This window comes from Hevea brasiliensis, chromosome 14, assembly GCF_030052815.1.
Source record: "Hevea brasiliensis isolate MT/VB/25A 57/8 chromosome 14, ASM3005281v1, whole genome shotgun sequence".
Classification (NCBI taxonomy): Eukaryota; Viridiplantae; Streptophyta; class Magnoliopsida; order Malpighiales; family Euphorbiaceae; genus Hevea; species Hevea brasiliensis.
The window spans coordinates 86,660,247-86,684,471 of NC_079506.1; the positions used below are offsets into that span (position 1 = coordinate 86,660,247).

General features: G+C 35.1%; 2 protein-coding genes across 2 annotated transcripts; both read left to right on the forward strand.

Moving 5' to 3' along the window:
• The first annotated feature begins 13,849 nt into the window (after positions 1-13,849).
• On the forward strand, positions 13,850-16,536 carry LOC110661272 (uncharacterized). Its single transcript, XM_021819866.2, has 5 exons — positions 13,850-14,375; positions 14,517-14,843; positions 15,186-15,612; positions 15,707-15,826; positions 15,921-16,536. The coding sequence occupies exons 1-5, from the start codon at positions 14,079-14,081 to the stop codon at positions 16,028-16,030; spliced, it is 1,281 nt and encodes a 426-aa protein (XP_021675558.2). The 5' UTR covers positions 13,850-14,078; the 3' UTR covers positions 16,031-16,536.
• A 1,306-nt stretch (positions 16,537-17,842) lies between these two features.
• LOC110661273 (uncharacterized) lies at positions 17,843-20,121 on the forward strand. The gene is made up of 5 exons (XM_021819867.2): positions 17,843-18,338; positions 18,430-18,759; positions 18,900-19,269; positions 19,476-19,595; positions 19,692-20,121. The coding sequence occupies exons 1-5, from the start codon at positions 18,123-18,125 to the stop codon at positions 19,796-19,798; spliced, it is 1,143 nt and encodes a 380-aa protein (XP_021675559.2). The 5' UTR covers positions 17,843-18,122; the 3' UTR covers positions 19,799-20,121.
• The last annotated feature ends 4,104 nt before the right edge of the window (positions 20,122-24,225 follow it).

Here is a 24,225-nt window from a genome sequence, read left to right on the forward strand (position 1 = left end):
TTTCTGTAAAATCCGATTTGTAGGATACCCGACTTGTGGAGCCCATATCTCCCTTGTTTCTTAATATTTTTGTGTAAATCTAGTGTCTAAAATTAATTTCAGAATCTCATGAATCTTTTCCAATTGGTTTTGCATTCATATCTGTTGTGTTTAATTGGTTATGAATTTTACAAAAAAATAGTATGATTATGTCACTTATAAAAGTTATGATTTATGTAGACCATTTGGCTAGAATTTTGTTTGATTTATAAATTTTACGATCTCGTATGATATGTAGGTTGTCTTCTGTAATTTTTTTTAGGATTTTTAGGCATGTTTAATTATTTTTAAAAAATCGGATTTCTTGCTACCGTTAATCTGTCAAAATTTAGAAATTATATATTTATGCATGTTCTTGTATTTTCTTGGGTTTTAATTGATATTTGATCTATTTTTCTTTGTTCTTTTAGTTCAATAAGTGTTATGAAGTGTTTGGATAATGTTAGAAGACTTATACCATTAGGTAGTTGTAACTAATTAGGAATTTTAATCATTTAGGAGACTAGAGTTATAATACAATGTAAATTGTTATTAATATTTTCTTTATTTCTTTTATTTTCTTTAGTTTCTTTATTTTTTTATTACAAACAAAATTGGTAAGTAGCTCTAAGGTAAGTACAAAATAGGACATTTGCGTGGAGTTTATGTGGAGCTAAATGGGAGTAAGTCAAGGATATCATTGCCATACTAGAAGAGAAGACCCTTTTTTAAGGGTAGCTTGCCCAAATGTCAACTGCATTTATTAACAGGTAAGTAGCTCTAAACTCCTCGAATAACCATTGGCATGAAATTATAGTAATAATAGAAATTTTATTTGGTAAATTAAAATTAACTTTGTTTTTAATTTAACTGACTTTTGCATGTAATTAATTTAAATAAATATTTTGTAAATTAAAATTAATTTTGTTTGTAAATTAAACTAACATTGGCATGTAAAATAAATTTAATTTAACACTTGGTAATTATAAAATAAATTTGCATGATAGATGTAACACCCCAAATTTTATTATTTATGAGTATTTTTGATATTTTAATTTTATTTAAATTTTAGGAATTTTTTTGAGATTTTTCGGATTTTAAAAATCGGGTTCGATTTTCCGAAAATATAAACTTTGATGATTTTTAAAAATTAATTTAAAGACCACGTGGCAAAACTAAAAATATATTTGGAGTCTACGTATTTTTCTGAGTTTTACGGAATTTTTTCGGAATTTTTGGACCTCGTTTTCGGTCCCGAGGCAGAGTAAAAATTCAAAATTTTATATTTCGAATCGAACCGGCCGAATCGAACCGGACCGGATCGGACCGGTCGAATCGAACCGGCTCCTTTCCTTTTTCTTCTCCGCGCCGTCCCTCTCTTTTCTCTTTCTTTTCTCTCTCCTCCTCCGCTGCCGCTTCCAGTTTCTCCGGCCAACCGCCGATCCGCCACCGATTGGACCGGTCTTGTGTCCAAAATCATCTACTCGCGAGAGCTTTCCATAGACACCAAGAACGCCAAATCCATCGAGCGGATTGTCCAATTTTTGCTCGGGAAGATTTTAGCCCATTTCGACTTTTGGGCTAGATTTCAAAACCGTGAATTCCACGAGGAAACCGAGGCCACCAAAGACGCTCCATTCGCCGAGAGCTTCGCAACGACATAAATTTCGAATTTTTCAGACACCGCTTTTTGGTGGGTCCCACGAACTTCGCAGTTGTAATTTCGAGCATTAAATGAGCTTAGAAAATTCTGAAAAATTTATGTGCTAACCCCGTGTTATGGGCTTCGTAGGTATCCTCGATTCGCGAAATTCGGCGATTGACCGGTTTGCAAATTTCGCCGCATGCACTGCGGACCTAAAAGTTCCGAATTGGGCCGAGGTTTTGGCTAGCCCCATTGTCGATCGTCGGCGCGTCCCGAAGTCGGAATCGGCAAAGGTAAACCCAACCTAGTTTTTACGTAATTTTCTAGTGCTTAAATAGGATTAAAAATCCATAAAATATTCGTGGTAGCTTAGAAAATTACGATTCTTTTGCAATAGCTTAGTAATATTGCTAAGGACCGCGGCAAAGTTTTATAATTTTTAGAGCTTGTTTGGCGCTTTTGCAAAAATGATCAATAATAAGGACTAAATTGAAATTTTGCGTATTGTGATGGATGATTGATTTGATGGGCCCAGAGGGGCCGTGTGTGATATGATTGAACTGTTGATGTATGGATTGTGAGTATAGAAGTGCGTTTTTAGCCCTTTGCGAGTTGGGTAGGTCCTAGGTATAGAGGAGACTCACGGATTTTCTGCACGACTTAGGGACGTAATTGGTCTCTTTTCTTTATTTGTATTGAGTCGATTGTATTAAATAAATGTAATATGATTGTCGGTGAGCCGATGCCTTTCTTCCTCTCGCTACCGCCACAAGTAATTTGTCGTCAAGTCCGTGAGTAAAATATTAATTTTAATTATAATTTCGATATTATTATATGTTCAGATGCCCATGCATCACTTATATGCATATATTTATGTAGTTAAACTCTAGGCACGATTTATGTTGCATTCATAATCGTTAACGTGCCATGAGTGTTGTTGTGGTAATTTGGAGCGGTGTCGTGAGTTTGCGTCGCGTGTGATGTGGTGTGGACTATGGACGGGGCCAGGCGATCCACGCTTGAGTAATTGGGACCCGATCCTTCGAGGGGTAGTCACGGCTTGAGTAATTCAGGGACCCTCGATTTGGTTATTAAGTGGAAGTCCGAGCTTGAGTAATTCACGGCACGAGTTGGATTTAAGAGAGTCAGATAGGGATCAGCTCCCATATGTTATGATTGATACTACAGGTGTGTGAGTGCTCCAAATTACCTTTTGATGTTATGATGTGAAAATGTTGTGTATGTTGCATTTCACTCTACAAAGTTGCATTAGTTTGAGATAGTTATAGAGATTATAGTTAAGATTGATATTTTACTCTCTGAGTCGAACGCTCACTCTGTTCAAAAATTTTTACAAAGCCACAGGAGGATATTTTGTTCAGGTTAACTCGCTTTTTACCTCGCAGTTGTTTATCAATATTGTGTAATTTTAATTACTCCTAGAATTTCCGCATGTGTTAGCGAGAATTATTTGAAATTGGTCTGTAATATTATATTCATGTTGGACCTGTAAACTTAATATTTTAAGTCTGTTTGATGGATTGGATGAGGGAGCTGAGCTCCCATTTATTATTATGTTGATGAGTATGTGGAGGGTGAGCTGAGCTCCCCAATGGATTGTTTATTGTGTTTACAGGTCGGGTGAGTCGAAAACTCCCCGTTGGAAAGTCCATTTTATGGCCGGACTCTGTCCGTTTGTTTTCTTGATATTGGGCCCAAATGGGCCTTAGAGTTGGGTTAATGAATAGTTAAGGCTTACTACGGGCCTCGGGGGCTTTAGGCTGGCCCAGGTCCTAGTGCCGGTCCGGCCCATAGGTTGGGTCGTGACAAATGTGGTATCAGAGCTTAGGCTCCAGATTCCTAGGGAAAAGTTGTCTAAAGTGTTGGGAAAAGTCTAATAGGAGTCACATGCGGAAAAATAGGGTCCATATTCGTCTTGCATTGTCGTCTTTGCTTCTAGTTTCTGCTTCATATATTATGTATAAATATGAGTCTATAGAGCTATGTAATGAGCAGTTTTCAATTTTTGTGGGCTAATGCTGCTGAATTTCAGGAAAATGCGTAGAAGGTGAGAGCCGCCATCGCACTGCAACTGCATGTGACTGACGAGGTGTCGGCACAGGATGAGGCGCCTGTCCCGAGGAGGCGGGGTAGGAGGCCTAGAGCTGCTCAAGTAGAAGAGCAGCTACCCACAGTTCAAGAACAGTCTTTCATGGCACAGGGTCCCATGGACCCCATGGCAGCTACTCTAGCTGGTCTACAGAGAACCATCGACATGATGGCGCAGTATATGGTCCACCCTCCACAGCAGCAGCAGTCCACCGCACCAAGAGGGGAACCTTACAAACAGATCATAAATTTTAAGAAGTTGGTGCCTGGTACCTATGATGTGTCAGACGATGCATATCGGTTTTGGATTCTGCGCAGACAGCAGAATCTGATTGGACTGATAGAAGATTGAGAGAATGTATGCAGCACGTCATGGGGCCCATGCCTAGGCAATGGATGAATGACTACGTGTTACCCCGGATGGAGGGTTTGACATGGGCTCGATTTGTAGAACTTTTATCAATCGGTTTGTGCGTAAAGCTTCAGAGATCGAAGCGGTGGGCCTTTGAGGCCTTAAGACAGAATGGCAGTGTCCAGAGATGAATATGCTCTGCAATTTACGAATTGAGCAGATATGCCCCTACAGCAGTATCTACAGAGACTATGAAGGTGAAAAGATTCCTAAAGGGGCTTGACAGGAGGTATGCGAACCTGGCCATGATGTCGGATCAGTCTTTTGATGTGGTGGTTGATCGAGCCAGACAGATTGAGATTAGCTATGCTGTGGATGACAGCGGAAGAGCAAAGAAAAACAGAGCAGAGGGTTCTCGTGTGCCCCTTCCATGGGTACTCCGGACGGTGGTGGCGTGGTAATTACAGAGGAAAGGGTAGGAGCAAGAGAAGTGGTTTGATACACCGACCACGAGGATTCGCACTGTGGTACGGATCCAAAGCAGGGTAACAGCCGGGTACGAGTTCTGGTCCGTTCAGATCCTCCTTGGCACCTTGTGCATAGTGTGGAAGAGGACATTTAGGACCTTGTTTGATGGGATCGAGTATGCTTGAGTGTGGCCAACCGGTCACTTTGCTAGAGAATGCCCCATGTTCAATGAGCCACGATGGGGTCACGTGGTTCTCATGCGAATGTTCCTCGGCTTGTATCCGGCGCTTCCAACATGGCAGTGGCCAACAGGGCCGAGGACCAGGGGGACGTGGAGTTGGAGGCGGTCAGAGGTAGAAGTCGATCGTGGTTCGCCACTCGGTAGGGGTCAAGCTCGGGTTTTCACCACGACCCACCGGGATGCTCAAGCTTCAAATGCGGTTGTGGCGTGTATTCTTACAGTCCGCATTCTTATGAGGCTCGTGTTTTGATAGATCCGGGTGCTACGCACTCATTTGTCTCCCCTGTGTTTGCCATGAGGTTGGGTAGAAACCCTACAACCTTAGAATGCCCTTTGTCGGTAGCTACCCCACTTAGTGACAACATAGATGTAGACATGGTATTTCCGGGTAGCCCAGTGGTAGTGGATGGAAAGATCCTCCCAGCAGACTTGGTTCCTCTACCAGTAATGGATTTCGATGTAATCCTGGGGATGGACTGGTTGGCAACTCATTATGCCACCTTAGACTGCAGGAACAAAAAGGTATACTTCCACATACCTGGTGTGGAAGAGTTTAGCTTTGATGGTGACAGGAGCGTGGCTCCATATAATTTGGTGTCAGCAATTAGTTCTAGAAAAATGTTGAGGCGTGGATGCCAAGGGTATTTGGCATTGGTGAGAGATACATCTGTAGAAGGTGTCGAGATGGAAAATGTTCTGTTGTCGAGAATACATGGATGTCTTCCTGAAGAGCTTCCAGGTTGCCACCGTAAAGGGAATAGAGTTCTGCATTGTTTTTATTCCGTGTACAAACCCCATATCAATGCCAGCTTACATGATGGCACGAGCATATTTGACAGAGCTGAAGGAGCAACTAGAGGAGCTTTTTGACTAGGTTTTCAGTCGTCCGAGCACTTCACCACAGGGTGCTCTGCTCTATTCGTGAGAAAGAAGGATGGGTCATTAAGGTTGTGTATCGACTACGAATTTGAACAAGGTGATCGTGAAGAACAAGTATCCACTTCCTCGGATCGATGATTTGTTTGATCACCCAAGGAGCTAGATTCTTTTCAAGATAGACTGCGGTCGCTACCATCAATTGAGAATCGGGAATGAGGACGTGTCCAAAACGGCTTCGTGACAAGATATGGTCATTATGAGTTCTTGGTGATGTCTTTTGGACTCACTAATGCACCAAAGACCTTCATGGACTTGATGAACAGGGTGTTCAAGCCATTTTTGGACCGTTTTGTCATCGTATTCATAGATGACATTCTGGTATACTCTCGGACCGAGGAAGAACACGTGTGGCACTTGAGGATGGTGTTGCAGACTTTGAGGGAGCACCAGCTATACGCCAAATTTTCGAAATGTGAATTTTGGCTAGAAAGCATCTCATTCTTGGGACACGTGGTTTCTAGTGACGGTATTCAAGTGGATCCCAAGAAAATTGAAGCTGTAACTGATTGGCTTAGGCCTACAACAGTCACTGAGGTGCGAAGTTTTCTGGGTTTAGCTGGTTACTACAGGCGTTTTGTACAAGATTTATCCAGGATAGCGGCTCCCCTAACTAAGTTGACCAGGAAGAATGTTCCATTCATTTGGACAGATGACTGTGAGGTGAGTTTCCAGAAGCTTAAGGATTATCTAACCACTGCCCCTGTGTTGACACTACCTGTGAGTGGTGAAGGATACACCGTGTATTGTGACGCCTCCAGAGTTGGCCTAGGGTGTGTTTTGATGCAGAATGGAAAGGTAGTGGCTTATGCTTCAAGGCAGCTGAAGAGGCATGAGCAGAACTACCCCACCCATGATTTGGAAATGGCGGCTGTAGTCTTTGCACTTAAAATCTGGAGACACTACATGTACGGTGAAGTGTGCGACATATACACCGACCACAAGAGTTTAAAGTACATCTTCCAACAGAGGGATTTAAACTTGAGACAGAGGAGATGGATGGAGCTTCTGAAAGACTATGATTGCACCATCCAGTACCACCCTGGGAAGGCCAATGTTGTGGCAGATGCCTTGAGCAGAAAATCTTCTGGCAGTTTGGCGCACATTTCAGCAGAGAAAAGATCATTGATTTAGGAAGTACATGAGTTGATGGATCAAGGTTTAATCCTAGATCTTTCAGATGAGGGGGTATTGTTGGCTCACTTTTCAGTGAGGCCAGACTTGAGGGACAGAGTTAGAGTTTCCCAGCACAGAGACCAACAATTGATGAAGATCATAGAAAGAGTACAGCAAGGTGAAGGTGGTGAGTTTGGATTTGCCAATGATGGAGCCCTAGTGCAAGGTTCTAGGATATGTGTGCCCGATGTGGACAACCTCAGGAATGAAATCATGCAAGAGGCACACTATACATCGTCAAGATCCACCTGTGTTCCACCAAGATGTACCATGATGTGAAAGATAGCTACTGGTGGAATGGCATGAAGAGAGACATAGCAGACTTTGTGTCCAAGTGCTTGACTTGTCAGAAGGTGAAGTTTGAACACCAGAGACCGTCGTGAAGCTGCAAGAGCTCCCTATCCCGTAATGGAAGTGGGAAATGATTACTATGGATTTTGTGGATCAAGGTTGCCTCGTACCACGCGAGGATATGACTCGATATGGGTAATTATAGACCGCCTAACCAATCAGCTCACTTCTTGCCTGTGAAGACTACATATTCTGTGGCACAGTATGCCCGGCTCTACATTCGAGAAATAGTCAGATTGCATGGAGTTCCGGCTTCCATAATATCTGACAGAGGGCCCCAGTTCATTTCTGCTTTGGAGAAAGTTGCAGGAGGCACTTGGCACACGATTGAACTTCAAGACGGCTTTCCACCCTCGACAGACGGACAAATTAAAGGACAATCCAAACATCGAAGACATGCTTCGCATGAGTGTTTTGGATTTTGGAGGTCAATGGGATGAGCGGCTAGCTTTGGTGGAGTTTGCCTACAACAGATTATCACTCCAAAGATAGGATGCCACCCTATGAGGCACTATATGGAAGAAAGTGTAGGTCTCCTCCGTGTTGGACGGAAATGGGGAAGCGAAGGTGCATGATGTAGACCTAGTGCAAGACACTTGAGGTAGTTCCTTTAATCGAGAACGATCAAAACAATTTTCGAGGCAGAAGAGTTATGCAGACCCCAGACGGAGGGATGTGGAGTTTGCAGTGGGCGACTATGTATTCCTGAAGGTTTCTCCAATGAAGGGAGTCATGAGATTTGGAAAGAAGGGCAAGTTGGCACCTCGGTATATCGTACCTTTTGAGGTTACTGATAGAGCTGGAGCAGTTGCCTACCGGTTGGAGCTACCACCCAACCTTTCTCACGTTCATCCCGTGTTTCACATCTCCATGCTCCGGAAATACATTCCCGATCCTTCTCATGTACTGCAGCCGGATGTGATAGAGATAAAAGAGAACTTGACATTTGAGGAGCAACCTGTAGCCATAGTGGACTACCAAGTAAGACAGCTAAGATCAAAACAGATCCCTATGGTTAAGGTTTTGTGGAGGAGTCAGTCAGTGGAAGAGTGCACCTGGGAGTCAGAACGGGACATGCGTAGCAAGTACCCTTACTTGTTCAATGCATAATCATGTGTTTTATTCTGCCTTGTGTAAAAAATTCGAGGACGAATTTTCTGTAAGGGGGGAAGAATGTAACACCCCAAATTTTATTATTTATGAGTATTTTTGATATTTTAATTTTATTTAAATTTTAGGAATTTTTTTGAGATTTTTCGGATTTTAAAAATCGGGTTCGATTTTCCGAAAATATAAACTTTGATGATTTTTAAAAATTAATTTAAAGACCACGTGGCAAAACTAAAAATATATTTGGAGTCTACGTATTTTTCTGAGTTTTACGAAATTTTTCGAATTTTTGGACCTCGCTTTTGGTCCCGAGGCGAGTAAAAATTCAAAATTTTGTATTTCGAATCGAACCAGACCGAATCAGATCGGATCGGACGGTCGAATCGAACCGCTCCCTTTCCTTTTTCTTCTCCGCGCGTCGTCCCTCTCTTTCTCTTTTCTTTCTCTCTCCTCCTCCCTGCTGCCGCTTTCTCCGGCCAACCGCCGATCCGCCACCGATTGGACCGGTCTTGTGTCCAAAATCATCTACTCGGCGAGAGCTTTCCATAGACACCAAGAACGCCAAATCCATCGAGCGGATTGTCCGATTTTTGCTCGGGAAGATTTTAGCCCATTTCGACTTTTGGGCTAGATTTCTAAAATCGCGAATCCCACGAGGAATCCGAGGCCACCAAAGACGCTCCATTCGCCGAGAGCTTCGCAACGACATAAATTTCGAATTTTTCCGACACCGCTTTTGGTGGGTCCCACTAACCGCAGTTGTAATTTCGAGCATTAAATGAGCTTAGAAAATTCTCAAAATTTATGTGCTAACCCCGTGTTATGGGCTTCGTAGGTATCCTCGATTCACGGAAATTCGGCGATTGACCGGTTCGCAAATTTCGCCGCATGGACTGTGACCGAAAAGTCTCCGAATTGGGCCGAGGTTTTGGCTAGCCCCATTGTCGACGCCCCGAGCGCCCTCAAGTCGGAATCGCAAAGGTAAACCCAACCTAGTTTTTACGTAATTTTCTAGTGCTTAAATAGGATTAAAAATCCATAAAATATTCGTGGTAGCTTAGAAAATAACGATTCTTTTGCAATAGCTTAGTAATATTGCTCAGGACCGCGGGGCAAAGAATAATAATTTTTAGAGCTTGTTTGAGCAGTTTTTGTAAAAATGATCAATAATAAGGACTAAATTGAAATTTTGCGTATTGTGATGGATGATTGATTTGATGGGCCGGGAGGGGGTGTGTGATATGATTGAACCGTTGATGTATGGATAGTGAGTATAGAAGTGCGTTTTTAGCCCTTTTGCGAGTTGGGTAGGTCCTAGGTATAGGGAGACTCTACGGATTTTCTACGACTTATGACGTAATTGGTCTTTTTCTTTATTTGTATTGAGTCGATTGTATTAAATAAATGTAATATGATTGTCGTGAGCCGATGACCTTCTTCCTCCGCCACCGCCACAAGAATTTATCGTCAAGTCCGTGAGTAAAATATTAATTTTAATTATAATTTCGATATTATTATATGTTCGGATGTCCATGCATCACTTATATGCATATATTTATGTAGTTAAACTCTAGGCACGATTTATGTTGCATTCATAATCATAACGTGCCATGAGTGTTGTTGTGGTAATTTGGAGCGCAGCGTGAGTTTGCGTGCGTGTGATGTGGTGTGGACTATGGATGGACAGGCGATCCACGCTTGAGTAATTCGGGACCCGATCCTTCGAGGGGTAGTCACGGCTTGAGTAATTCTGGGACCTCGATTTGGTTATTAAGTGGAAGTCCGAGCTTGAGTAATTGGCACCAAAGTTGGATTTAAGAGAGTCAGATAGGGATCGGCTCCCATATGTTATGATTGATACTACAGGGTGTGTGAGTGCTCCAAATTACCTTTTTAATGTTATGATGTGAAAATGTTGTGTATGTTGCATTTCACTCTACAGGTTGCATTAGTTTCAGATAGTTATAGAGATTATAGTTAAGATTGATATTTTACTCTCTGAGTCGAACGCCACTCTGTTCAAAAATTTTTACAGCCACAGGAGGATATTTTGTTCAGGTTAACTCGCTTTTTACCTCGCAGGTTGTTTATCAATATTGTGTAATTTTAATTACTCCTAGAATTTCCGCATGTGTTAGCAGTAATTATTTGAAATTGGTCTGTAATATTATATTCATGTTGGACCTGTAAACTTAATATTTTAAGTTTGTTTGATGGATTGGATGAGGGAGCTGAGCTCCCATTTATTATTATGTTGATGAGTATGTGGAGGGTGAGCTGAGCTCCCCAATGGATTGTTTATTGTGTTTACAGGTCGGGTGAGTCGAAAACTCCTCGTTGGAAAGTCCATTTTATGGCCGGACTCTGTCCGTTTGTTTTCTTGATATTGGGCCCAAATGGGCCTTAGAGTTGGGTTAATGAATAGTTAAGGCTTACTACGGGCCTCGGGGGCTTTAGGCTGGCCCAGGTCCTAGTGCCGGTTCGGCCCATAGGTTGGGTCGTGACAATAGAAATCTTTATTAAGTTGTAATTGTTTGGGCCTCATGTGATATTAGAATAAATTACACATGTACATAATTAACTAAGTTCAATTATTCTTAGGGTAACTTGGTGAAAATTAATTAATTAGGTTAAATAGAAACGTAGAGTTATTTAAAATTGAATTTATTTGTAAATTAAATTCTCAATAATAAATTAATTTTAGTCATTTGGTAAATATCATTTAAATAATTAGCAACCCCATAGATAGAAATTACTTGTGTATGAAAATTGTGTGTAAACAACAACAATTTTGTGAATTACTTGCGTGTGTAGGATTAGAATTGCATTCTTTATGATGAAGTTTAATAAAGGAATAATAAACAATACTTTTAGAAACATTAGTAGAGGACCGACACTTGAATTAACGAGGTTAAACCAGGCGTAAGGAGTGCCTAATACCTTCCCGTTACGTACCCACTATCCCGAACCTAGACATTGGGCTATGATAATGACGGTTGCAAGGAGTAAGTTGCCATCCATGACCCTCGAAAGAAACATTGAATATGTCCCGGTTATTACCCGGGTGGCGACTCCTGTCTATCTATGCCTTCGTGGCATAAATCCTTAGTACCGTGGTAGTGTCATGGGAAGACGTTGTTTACCAGTGGTTTGATTCTATTAGGATTGTATGAAGTGCATGTCTAGAAAATGCTGTCTAAGGAGGTGGTACTTAAGTGAGACTATTGTGACTCCACCATCTTTCCTAAGTATTAGCTGGTGTATTTTATATCATTTTAATGGATGATATTTCGTCTCATGCCCCTTCTATGGTAACATATTATGATGAATTTGGAATTGTTGCTTTAAAAAAATAACGTAGATGAATTTTTTTCCTTTGCTTTGTGAATTCACATGTGATTTACGATCAATCCATTTTTTTAATGAAATATAAATTTAGAAAAATAAAATGAAATTGATTCCAAATACCCTAAATAATATACATATGGCCCTAATATTTGCTCACCATGGATTATGATTATATTTGATTATGACCCCTTTGTATAGAATATTACAGATTTATGAGTGTTATATTTACTTTGCATTGTCTATGGTAATTGATTATAATTTACAATTAGAGATTGTTCAAATAAATTTACACAATAAAATTTAAAAAATAAATAAATAATTAAATATATTAATATAATAATTTAATAATAGTAAAAATAAAATATGATATCTCTTATTTTTCAAGATCTTAACAAGTCCTTTTGTTGATAGATCTCATTAATCATATCAATGAAGTTTGAGAAGTAGCAATGAAGTTTCTCAAAAATAAATGATTTAGGCTAAATAATTTTGGCTTAATTAAAAATGTTTTCAAAATTATAAGATATTAACTTAAATACTATTTGAAATTCAATAAATTATAAATAATAAAGAATTTACAAGAAAATAAAAAATTTATTTGAAAACAAAAATTGTTAAGTGACAAGATTTTTAAATATATTATAATGATGTAATTCAAATGGATGAATTTGAAATTTCAATTTAAAAAAAAAAAATTCAATTATTAGATTTTAAAGAGATGGTTTAGAAAATTTAAGTTTAAATATTCAAAGCTTCAATCATTGGACTATCACAAACAACAATTTATCAAGTGGTTAATAATTTGTTATAAATTATAACGAAATATAATTTTTGTGTTTGCCCTCCTTCATACATTATCCAATTTTCACATTGTGAAAGGTAAGATTTAATAAGTATTAAGTGTAATGGTAAGATTTATTACACTTTTAATAAGAATATTTAAGTTTAATCATTACAAAATACATTATTATAAAGAATAGTTAAGAATTCCAAAAAGAATTCATATTTTGTGTTTAAAAAACTAAATAGAATTTGAACTTAAAAGGAAATTAAATAGAATTTGATTAAAAAATAAGGTACCCAAAATAGGAGAAAGAGACAAAAGTGGGGATGAGGAAAGAAAATTCCACAATTCCCCAATTTGGTATTATTTGTTATTACAAATACAAACTCAAAATCATCCATATGATTAACAAAAGAATCTACAGAGTTACATTAACCCACTGAACCAGTTAAAAACCCCAATATCCCCAAAAAAAACCAAAGGCCAATCCCATATATTGCTCCGCATCATTTATTTTTAACACTTATTATTTTATTGGTTCACATAATTTATTTTTAAAATTTTTTTCTCTACTATTTATTATTAAAAAATAAATTATAATTATTCTTTCTCTGCCTATCACTTATTTATATGCCTATTTATAATTAACTATTAAAAAAATAAATAATATGAACTAATATTATAATAAAAAAGTAATTATTATTATAAATGCTATAACTATAAAGAATTTGAATTCACATACGAATAAAACTAAATAAAATATTTATATATAAATTTATATATTATATATATATATTTTAATTATTTATATATATATTTGAATTTATAAATTTAATTTAAATATTTATGCAAACTCAACATACTATTAAAATTATGATCAATTTTAATATAATTTTTATTTATATATAATTCATATAGTATATATATCTCGTGTATATATATGTATACTTTATAATAATTTGTTCTTATTATTAATTCATATATATAAGTATTTTATTTAAAAAAAAATATAAATGCAATATTATAGTAAATGCAATATATTGAAAATGGTGGCTATCATTTATATGAGGTATATTACCGCTAAGTTAAAATAACAACCAAACATTAGCACATAATTATGTACCAATAGCTCAAGTTATGGACAAATGGCAGGTGGGCTGCACAGCAGGACAATGGTTTCCAACCACTGGCCCTTTCCTCCAGTTGTTTGCATATCCTTCCAATTTATATTTATATTTTCATTTATTTATTTATTTTATTCTTTGAAAATCTTGTCTCAATGAGGCCCTGAAACCTTAATAAAGGCATGTTGTCTTCTACATTCTCTACTGACCCTCTCCCTCTCTCTCTCCCTCTCTCTCTCACACTTCTTTTTCACTTTCCCTTCTTCCCTGGTTGGTCCCATCAGCCTGCAAATCTAGCAAACTCTTCTGGGTCATTATTAAATCTTCCTCTACCAGCAACTTTCATTTCCATCTCTACCTCTTCTTTCTTTCTTCTTCTTTCTTCCTCTGAAGCTTTCTTTTTATATATACATATCATGGCTGTGTTTCTTCAAGACGTAGAATCTTGGCTTCCTACTGAGTTTCTTTCTGAGAAAGAGCTGCTCATGGATAAAGAGAACTTTAACAATAATGGGTTGAGCTCTGAGTTCAAGCCTGGCTTCAGTTTTCCTACTGAGTTTCCTTATGAATTTGAGTCCTTTGGCTCCTCTGCTTCTCTTAGCTCGCCAGATGAGTCCGTTGTTGGCTCTATTGAAACAGAGAGCATTGACGAGGACGATTTTCTAGCTGGGTTGACTCGCCGACTCACTCAACAACTCACTGTCAAACCCGAGGTACGGTTTCCAGTTTCGCTTTCTTTTCTGTTTTTATGTATTATTCGTACAAGATTCTCTGCTTTTCAGTTGTAGCGATTGGATCGAAGTAGGTTTTTGACGTTTTCCTTTGTGCTTTTTGCCTTTTCTTTTACTCAATAGACGTGGGTCATAACCGGGTCGCCCGAGTCGACACTTAGTGGAATCGGAAGCTGGTCGTTCTCGAGCAACGGGAGCCCTAATGGTGTTCTGTCGCCGCCAACGACGCCTTTCAGGACCAAAAATGATACGTGGGATCTCATATACGCGGCCGCCGGGCAAGTCGCTAGGTTGAAGATGAGCAATGAAGGCAACAAGTACCATAACCATCAAGAGAGGGGGTTACTGGGTCCTGTAAGGAGCCAAAATCCAGGCACTACCCTTAAAAATCAGAATCCTGGGCTCTATTCGAGCCAGAGCTTTAGCCACTCTGTTTCACAAATGAATCAGGTAATATACACGGGTGAAAACAGGGGAAATGCTCTGTTTCAATTTCTAGAGCAGGAGGCGAAAATGAATAGAGGGATTTGTATTTTTCTTGGCATGAAAAAAAAGATGAAATGTGAATCTTATTTAGCTTGGCTTTTCAAGTGGGTAGTAGCTAAGCAATTGGATTTGCTCTGTTTGGTTACCAAGAAAATAAGAAAATGGAAGTATCAGCTCATATTTTTGTGCTAGGCTCTAAGCTTACTCGAGTGAAGTGGGTTTTTGATTTGTAACCAAAATAGAGTATTTGGTTCTTCTTAACTCTTTGGGTGGGCTAATGGGTCTTACTATCTCTGTTTACTGCAGTACCATTCTCCAGTGAGACAAGAGCAGCAGCTAAAGCCGCGGTGCCCCTCAGTCTGGGGAAGACAGCAAGTGAAGGTGGAGTGGCAAGCTCAGCCACAAACCCAGCTCCAGCAGCACCATCCTCAACCTCAGATCCAGACGCAGTCCCAGTCCCACTACCAGCACCAGCAACAACAGATCCAGAGCAGAGGCAGAAGTCTAGTTGGCTATGAAAATGGGAGGTGCATGCGTCCTCTGGGTCTACCACAGTCTGCCTGGCCACCTCTTCAAGTTCAATCAAATCAAAACGATCAACCACAGCAGCACTCCAGCACAGGCATGAGAGCTGTTTTTCTTGGTGGATCTGGTGTTAAAAGAGAATGTGCTGGTACTGGTGTTTTCTTACCTCGAAGATATGGCAACCCTCCTGACTCCAAGAAGAAGTCAGGTACTTTCTACTACTACAACAAACACAATCCTCTTTTCCAATTCATTTTATCATTTTTTTGAACCTTAATCTGAAACCCTTTTTGGCTTCTCAGCTTGCTCAACTGTACTACTCCCAGCAAAGGTGGTTCATGCTCTAAATTTGAGTTTTGAGGACATGAACATGAACGGCCAAGTCCAGCCACGCATTAAATGTTCTTTTGCCTCTGATTATGGTAAGCAAGCCCTTTTAATTAATTCAATAAATCAATGTGATAAATTAACTAGCAGTCCTCAAATCTAAGCTTGGAGGATCTTGTTCTTCTGCAGATGTTTTAATGGCAAGAAGGAATGCTCTTTTGGCACAGCAGAAGAGAAATTTGAGAGCTGAGGGTGTCCTCAACCATGAAGTAGGCTTGCCTCAAGAGTGGACATACTGATCCAAGAATTAATCCTTCTCATGATATATAGTGTTGTTTTTGTTGGACAAAAAGAAAGCAGGTATAGAGGTAGAAGTATCAATTAGGGTTTTTATGGGATATTTGGTTTTTACATAGGAAAAGGAATTGAAGAAGGGAAATAAGAAATTAAGACAGCTAGGGTTTTTTTTTTTTTGAGGAAAGTTTGCAGTCAGCTTTTTAGATGAAAAGCAGCGAAAGGAATGAAGCAATAGACTAGTAGAAAAGGTATTTTATTTTTATTTTTATTATAATAAATGGGTTATGTCTTGAAATTGAGGTTCTTTTGTAAGGGACAGGGATGGATTAGGTCTTGTGTTTTGATTTTCTAGGCATAATCTGTGCTTGTGTTATTTATTTAGGGGAAGATTTTGCTGGGAAATAGAAGGTTGGGCATGAGCTTTTTGAGGGATTCATCCGCAAACCTTCAAGTCTTGTAATGTCCCTTTGCAGCTAAAAGATTCTATAATAAGAACAGCTCTTGTTAATATTCTTGCAGTATTTATTATTATTATTATTTTTAACAATTTTCCTGTTATTTAATTAAAAATAAGAATTTTAAATTAAAATATATTAAATGTAATTTTGAAATAAATTTTAATATTTTTCAAATAATATATTAATAACAGCTGTAACATCATTAACAAAGTGGACTCCAAACGGATAAGTGAACTTGATTCATCTGTGCAAAGGCTATGGGACGAGAGACGGTTGTAGCGCATCAACTGTAGGTGGTGTTCCTTCAAGAAATGTGTCAATTTTGAACTTATAATTTCTAAATGGCAAATCTAATTTTAAAAATAACTATAATAAAAAAATTAAATTAAATTTAAAACATAAAGAACACATGGATATTTAATAGTCACTATTACCTCAATGATTTTATTACTTTAATTGAGTTTTTATTCAAATTTAAATTGTTAAATTTTTTTTGTGATAAAATGAATTGAATCTAATACATTTTGAAAGGAGCATAACATAATTAAAATCTTTCTATCAATAAATAAATTTATTTAATTTATTAAATGAATATAAAAAATTGGATGATTCAAATAATATTATTATTTTTTTCTTATTTAAATTTGGTATATCATAAATTTTAGAAAAAAAAAAACAATATGTTTCAATTATATAGTCACATTATAATAAAATAAAAAATAGAATTTTAGATAATAATATGTCTCATTATGTTATTGTCAGGTAATTTGAACAGATCTTTTCAGTATAATAAAATAAAAAATAGAATTTTAGATAATAATAATAAAATTTTAAACAATAATTTTAAATTTTTTTTAAGAATAAATTAAAGAATAATAATATTAATAAATTTTTGTTCAAATTATTATTTTTAAAGAGTTGGAATCTTTTTCAAACAGATGCAATAGTTCACTTTATATCTATTCTATCTGTTCATTTACTCCTTTTAGAATAGATATAACTATTCACTTTATGTCTTTTAGAATAATTACATCTATTCACTTATATCTCTTAGAATGATTATATCTATTTACTTATATCTTTTAGAACAGATATAATTATTGATAATAAATAATTTATTTTGATATCTTTTAATAAATAAATATAATTTTTTCAATACAAGATAATTTTGTTTTATCACTAATTATTTAATAATAAATTTAATATAATATATATAATAAAATTTATTTATTAAATATATAAATTTTATATATTTATATTTTAAATTAATAATTATCTTATCTACATAAGGATTATTTTAAATAAGAGAGAAAACACCATGCATGCATGGTCTCAAATACAGAAAAGCAGAAAATATGACGTGCCTCCCACATGAACATACGTGGACTTCCACAATAAAATTTTTAACTAATTTTTTTATTCACTTTCTTTTGCTTCTTTGGGCCGCCGTCCTGCAAAACCCAGCAAGGCTCAGCCGGAGCAAATTATTATATATCTACCACCGTTCACAACCCCCTTGTTTCCCCTCTCTCTATATATCTACCTGTGTGCTTGTGCTTGCATCTAATGCTTCAACACCTATAGGTCTATTGGTTTCCAACTGAGTTTTCTTATACAGAGGCGAAGAAGAACTACCATGGACAAAGAAAACGCCTATAGTACTGATTTTAATTCCAGTTTCTGTTTCCCCGCTGAGTTCCCTTATGAGTTTGATTCGTTTGGTTCTTGTGCTTTAAGCTTCCCGGTTGAATCCGTTGAGGGTTCCACCGAGACGGAGAGCAGTGACGAGGATGATTTCCTAGTTGGCTTGACTCGACGCATGACTCAGCAACTCGCTGTTGAGCCTAACAAGGTAGTTATCGAAACAGATTTACTTTGCTTTTGAGATTTATAAGGCAAAGAAGAATTGGGTTTGATGTGTTTTTGTTTGTATAACTCAATAGAAAAAGTGGGTCATGGCCGGGTCACCTGAATCTACACTCGGTGGAATTGGAAGTTGGTCGCTTTCAAGCAACGGCAGTTCAAACGGTGAGATTTCCCCTCCGAAGACGCCCTTTGGGGTGAAAGGTGATCTGGGGGACCTGATATATGCGGCTGCTGGTCCTGTATCGAGGTTAAAGATGACTAATGAAAGCATCAGGAACAGTTGTTATCAAGGGAGGGAATTGCTGGGTCCTGCAAGGCGCCAAAATCCAGATACTGTAGGGGAAAATAGGAGTACTGGGTTTTTGTCGAGCCAAAGTTTTGGTCACAGTATTTGGGCGTTGAATCAGGTAAAATAGCATACCGTGTTTGGCTACCAAGAAAGGAAAAGAGAAGACAATCCTAATTGGGGAAATTTTGAAATTTAGTCAAATAGAGAAGTCATTTTAATGTGTAGGCTAATGGGTCTTCTTGTTTTCTCTTTTTTCAGTATCAATTGAAGCAAGAACAAGTGCCAAAGCCCTTGTGCCCCGCAGTTTGGGGAAGGCAGCAAGTGAAGGAAGGCTGGCAAGATGAGCATCAGCACCAGCAACAATACCAAATCCAGAGGACAGGGAGAAGCATTATGGGCTATGACAATGAGAGACGTATGTGTCCTCTGGGTCTGCCTCAGTCTGCTTGGCCTCCTCTTCAAGTGCGATCAAATCAGCACCCACACCAACACCATCAGCAATCACAGTATGGTTCAGGCAAGAGAGCTGTTTTTCTCAGTGGCTCTAATGCTACAAGAGAATGTGCTGGTACTGGTGTTTTCTTGCCTCGCGGATACACCAATCCCTCTGCTTGTAAGAAGAAATCAGGTATAACTAGCAACTGCTATCTTCTTGTTGCATATTTGGGGGATTTTTTTGGGGCATCTATAGTTTAATTATACCATTTGACATCATTTTAGACCTACATTTGATTCTATTTTGGAATCCTACGTTACCTTGTAGGCTTTTGGTGGTTTTTGAATTTTGAATTCCATATATTGACATCAAGTGTCTAACTTTTCTTGTATCCTCAGCTTGCTCCACAGTTCTGGTCCCAACCAAGGTTGCTCAGTCTCTAGATGTGAGCCTTGAGGACTTGAAGAAGCATGGTCATACCAAGCCACGCTTTAATGGTGCTTTTGGCTCTGATTGTGGTATGCAAAGAAAAGTCCTTGAATTTGATCCTTTAACATGTTGATTTTCTATATTTGAAAGTTCATGTACGACATTTTTTTGGTGTTGTTTTGCAGATGCTTTGATGGAAAGAAATGGCCTATTGGCACCGCAGAAGGGAAATTTAGGCGCAGAGAGTGTTCGCGATCATGAAATATGCCTGCCTCAAGAGTGGATGTATTGACCCAAGAATTCAACTCACAGAAGCTTACAAGAAACAAGAATTGTTATAGAGGTAGCAGATTCAATTAAAGAAATTCAAGATTGCAAGTTTAAAAGAAATAAAAGCAATAAGAAATCCTGGTATTTTTTCAAGGGAGAAGTCTGCAGCAATTACTGGGCATAGTGTGTTAGATAAGAAAATAGCAGCAAGAAAGAAAAGTAGCAATAGAAGAAGAAATTATATTTTAATCCTCAAAAATACTAAAAAGAACAGGTTATGGTTATTGTTATTGGTGGGTATTTTATTTTATTGAAATTATGGTGAATAATATGTATTTATTTTTATTTATTTTGGGGGATCTTATTAAGGATTTGTTTTTTCTTAGAAAAAGAATTGTGATGCTATAGATTCAATGGGTTTTCAACACTTATTTTAATATAGTGATGAACTTATTTAAATTATTTCTGTATTGAGCTTTTTATTTTAGAGGGTGTTTGTCTTTATTTATAATATTGTCTTTAATTTTTTATTTTAATTTTTATAAATTTTATTTATTTTTTTTTAAATTTTATTATAAATTCTATTTAATATCTTGTTTATTAAATATATTAATTAATTATAAACACTTTTGACTTAAAATCATAGTTTAAAGTAAAACACCTTAATCTTGCAATGCTAATAGTATAATAGTATGTTTTAAATAGTTTATAATTAAGATGAGTGGTTGAGAATGAGTTATGAAAATTGATTTCATCCACTAATTGATCTGCTTGGTAAAATTGTAATCAAAATGTTGTTTGGTTAAAAGATTTAAATATCAAATATTTTATTTAATTTTTTTTTTAAAAGCCTATAGATTTGACAAATGGCATGTTACAGTTGTGAGCCACTAGAGTAGACTTTAAAGAAAGGATAAAAATTTGCAACTACCAAATTGAACATGTGGAGTGCACAAATTGGCTGACACTTGTAGAGTTTCAATTTGTCCTTCGATATCTTAAATTTATTTTTAAAACTTAAATTCAATTAAAATTTGTTTTCAAAATATGAATATATTTTAAATTTCATTATTATTATCTGAAAATATTTATTTATTTAAATTTATACACTTTAATTAATAATTTTTATAAAAATTATTTTTATTAATAATTCATATTTAAAAATTTAATAATTTTATAAAATATTTAAATTTAATATGTTTGATAAATATAACTTTTAATTAATAAACTTTTAAATTTATATTATTAATTTTAATCACTAATAATATGATAAATATTTAATGGTTGATAAGATTATAGAAGCTGAATCAAACATATCTTAAATTAAACATGCTATTATATCTGTTAAGTGGTATGAATTATTATCTTTTATCAATATTATTATAAAAAAAAAATAGAGAAAAGTGAAAAACACTAATGTTGCTTTGCTTTATTCAAGAAAGTTGAAAGTGGCAGCACTGCTGCCGGTGGTGGTGGTGTGACAGGATAAAAATAGTTATTTTTTTAAAATTTATTTATTAAATATATAAATTTTATATATTTATATTTATATTTATAATGAATGGTTCCTTAGTTAAATTTGGTAATGCCTTTAATTGGGTTTTATTTTTTTAAATTTTTTTAATAAATTATAAGATGAACACTCAACTTTAACTTTATTTAAAAAATATAATATTTTATCATTTATTTTAATATGTAAATTATTATTTTGTGTTAAAAAAATATAAAATGGTGTTTAAGATTTAAAAGCATAATATTATCTTTTTTCATTAAAAAAAAGAAAAAAAGTAAAATTAAGGATTCATTTGAGATTATTATTGGAGACTGAAAAAATTAAAATTATATTTAAATCAATATTTTTTAATGTTTTTAGAAAATAATTCTGAAAAATTATGATTAAAATATATTAAATCAAAATTAAAATTCAAATTTATCATAAAAGTTATTACTTTATTACGTAAAAAGTATTATGAGAGTTTCAAACAAATACATCCTGCCAAAGCAAAGACCAAACCTTCAAAAGACAAACTCATGCACGCTTTCTTACACATCCTCTGCATGTGAGCTGAGTTGGCATCCATCATTCCATCGCATGAAAATAAAACAATTTCCCCTTTTTTTTTAATACTAAAAATATTATTTATTTTTAAAAAAATTAATTTTATAGATTTAATTTTAGCAAAAATACGCATTAATTAAATAGTTTAAATGAATTAATTTTTTATATTTTGCATTTATATATAAAATTTTTTTTTTTTTTATTAATGGATGAAGGTTGATATTTTCCACAAGCAAACAACAGAGAGACTGTTGGGATTTGGCGCGCAAACTAAAAATCTTTGTCCTATTTCTCAAACTGAGGCAGGCTTTATCACGAGGCCTAATTTTGATTTCTTATTTGCTAAGGATTTCAATAACATTAAACTTACACAAGCAAACAATTAAAAAATGTTCATAATTTTACCCCCCAAGGGATAAGAAGGAATGATAAAGATTCATTTTATCTTAAGTATGAGTTTTTAAAACTTAGGAGGGAGTGTTGTGTCTTTCTTTATAGGCCTACCCGGCGTGAATTCGAATTAATCAGGCCAATAGATTTTAGATACTAAGTGATTTAAAAAAAAATATTCACAATTTTTGTTATCATTCTTAATTAAAATTCTACTAATTAATTTACATCCTTTTTATAAAGAGATTTTTAAATACAAAATTTCTATAAATGTGCATGAAATTATTTGATATTCGAAACTTAATTGCATTATGAAAGACCTTCGAATCAAACAATGGTAGATTTTCATCGAGTGAAGTGTATTTTTTATTGACTAACTTAAATGTTATATGCAATACGATTAGATCATTTAAATTAAAATAATTGCTAATATATTTTGTATAAGTAAATTATAAAATTTCGTATTTTAGATTTAGATTATGTTTTATGATTTTTTTTAAGAAAAATAAAAATGACACTTAATTATCAGATAATTAACTCAATAATGAAAAAAATATATATTTTAATATTTTTTTTACATTTAATAATGATAGAAAAAGCTAGAGATTTCTTCATCAAATCAATTGAACATGTCATGCAGTGCGCTCTCATCTTCAATTATTGCAAGACTAATTACAATTAGAAAAACCTTAGTGGTTATCACTTCATGAACAAGTATGAATTTAGAAAAATAAATAAATAAATAAAATTAGTGAGAGTAGGTAGATGGTTGTTAAATAATTAATGGGTTCCAATTAAAATGTGAAGTCAGCTACATTTTCATTGGTTTATTTAGTAAGAGAGGAAGCCTTTATTTATTATCTAAGGAAGTGAAATCTTTCTGTCTATGTATTACATGAAATTGGGGTTCTAATTAAGCAAGAAAAATTAATTAATTACCAATTAATCAAGAATTAATTAATGGCAGCACATGGGTGCTCTCAAAATTCTTTAAAACAGTCATGACCTCATGAATGATGGTTGCAGAGATTCTTTCTTCCAAGTTTTTATTGTTGTTCTGCTGCATCAATCTTGATTTTAGGTTGTTGTTGTTATGATCTTCTAATCAATGAACTGAAATTCACATGTTGTACTTTGTGCAATTGCACGTTACATTCATTTCTTCCTTGTAGCTGTTGGTCCCCTTATTCTTTAATTGAATTCTCTTAAACTTAAGTTCTGTTTGTTTTGTGAAATTTCATATCTTTTAGTAATTGAAATAATTTAAAAATAAATTAATAGAAAATATTTTCTAATTAAAAAAAATTAAGTTATTTAAAAAAATAATTTTTTTTTAAAATTTTAATAATTGTATTAAAAATATAAAAATACTTATCCATGTAAGACATAAAAACTTATTATTAATTTAATATTATTACCGAATAATGAAAAATAATTTTTTAAAAAATAATTTTTATAAAAAATACTTTTTGCATATATTAATCTAAATAGAAAATATTTAGTCAATTTCAAAATTTTGTAAAATATATATAGCATAAATTTAGAGGTTACAATTTTCTATTTTATCTTAATTGGTAATTCATTTCAATTCATATAAAATTTATAAAGATTAAATGATTCGTCAGAACCTAACAACCTAAATTATTCAACTTGAAATTAACCATTTGAGTTAGTTTGATCATTTGAAATTTAATTTTAATGTGAAAATAAACTAATTAAAATTAATTTTTAAGATAAAAATTATTATTTTTTAATATAAAACATTTATTTTTAACTTTAATGATTTAATTTAACATTAATCATTCAATTAAATTAGAGTAAATTAAAGTCTCGATAGTGTGCTATCTAAATGAGATCATTATTTCATATCTGAAGAAAAATGAATAAATTATAATATTGCTACTAAATGATTATCATCCATTTTTGTTAATAAAATAGGAAAGTGATTAATGGTTTTGGGTGCATTTATGAATCTTGAAACATGCCTCAGTTTGATTATT

Coding starts and splice junctions, on each gene's coding strand:
- LOC110661272 (XM_021819866.2), top strand. CDS start 14,079: ATGGCTGTGTTTCTTCAAGACGTAGAATCTTGGCTTCCTACTGAGTTT. Junction 15,613..15,706: donor TGACTCCAAGAAGAAGTCAG/GTACTTTCTACT, acceptor TTGGCTTCTCAG/CTTGCTCAACTGTACTACTC. Junction 15,827..15,920: donor TTCTTTTGCCTCTGATTATG/GTAAGCAAGCCC, acceptor GTTCTTCTGCAG/ATGTTTTAATGGCAAGAAGG.
- LOC110661273 (XM_021819867.2), top strand. CDS start 18,123: ATGGACAAAGAAAACGCCTATAGTACTGATTTTAATTCCAGTTTCTGT. Junction 18,339..18,429: donor TCGCTGTTGAGCCTAACAAG/GTAGTTATCGAA, acceptor ATAACTCAATAG/AAAAAGTGGGTCATGGCCGG. Junction 19,270..19,475: donor TGCTTGTAAGAAGAAATCAG/GTATAACTAGCA, acceptor TTGTATCCTCAG/CTTGCTCCACAGTTCTGGTC.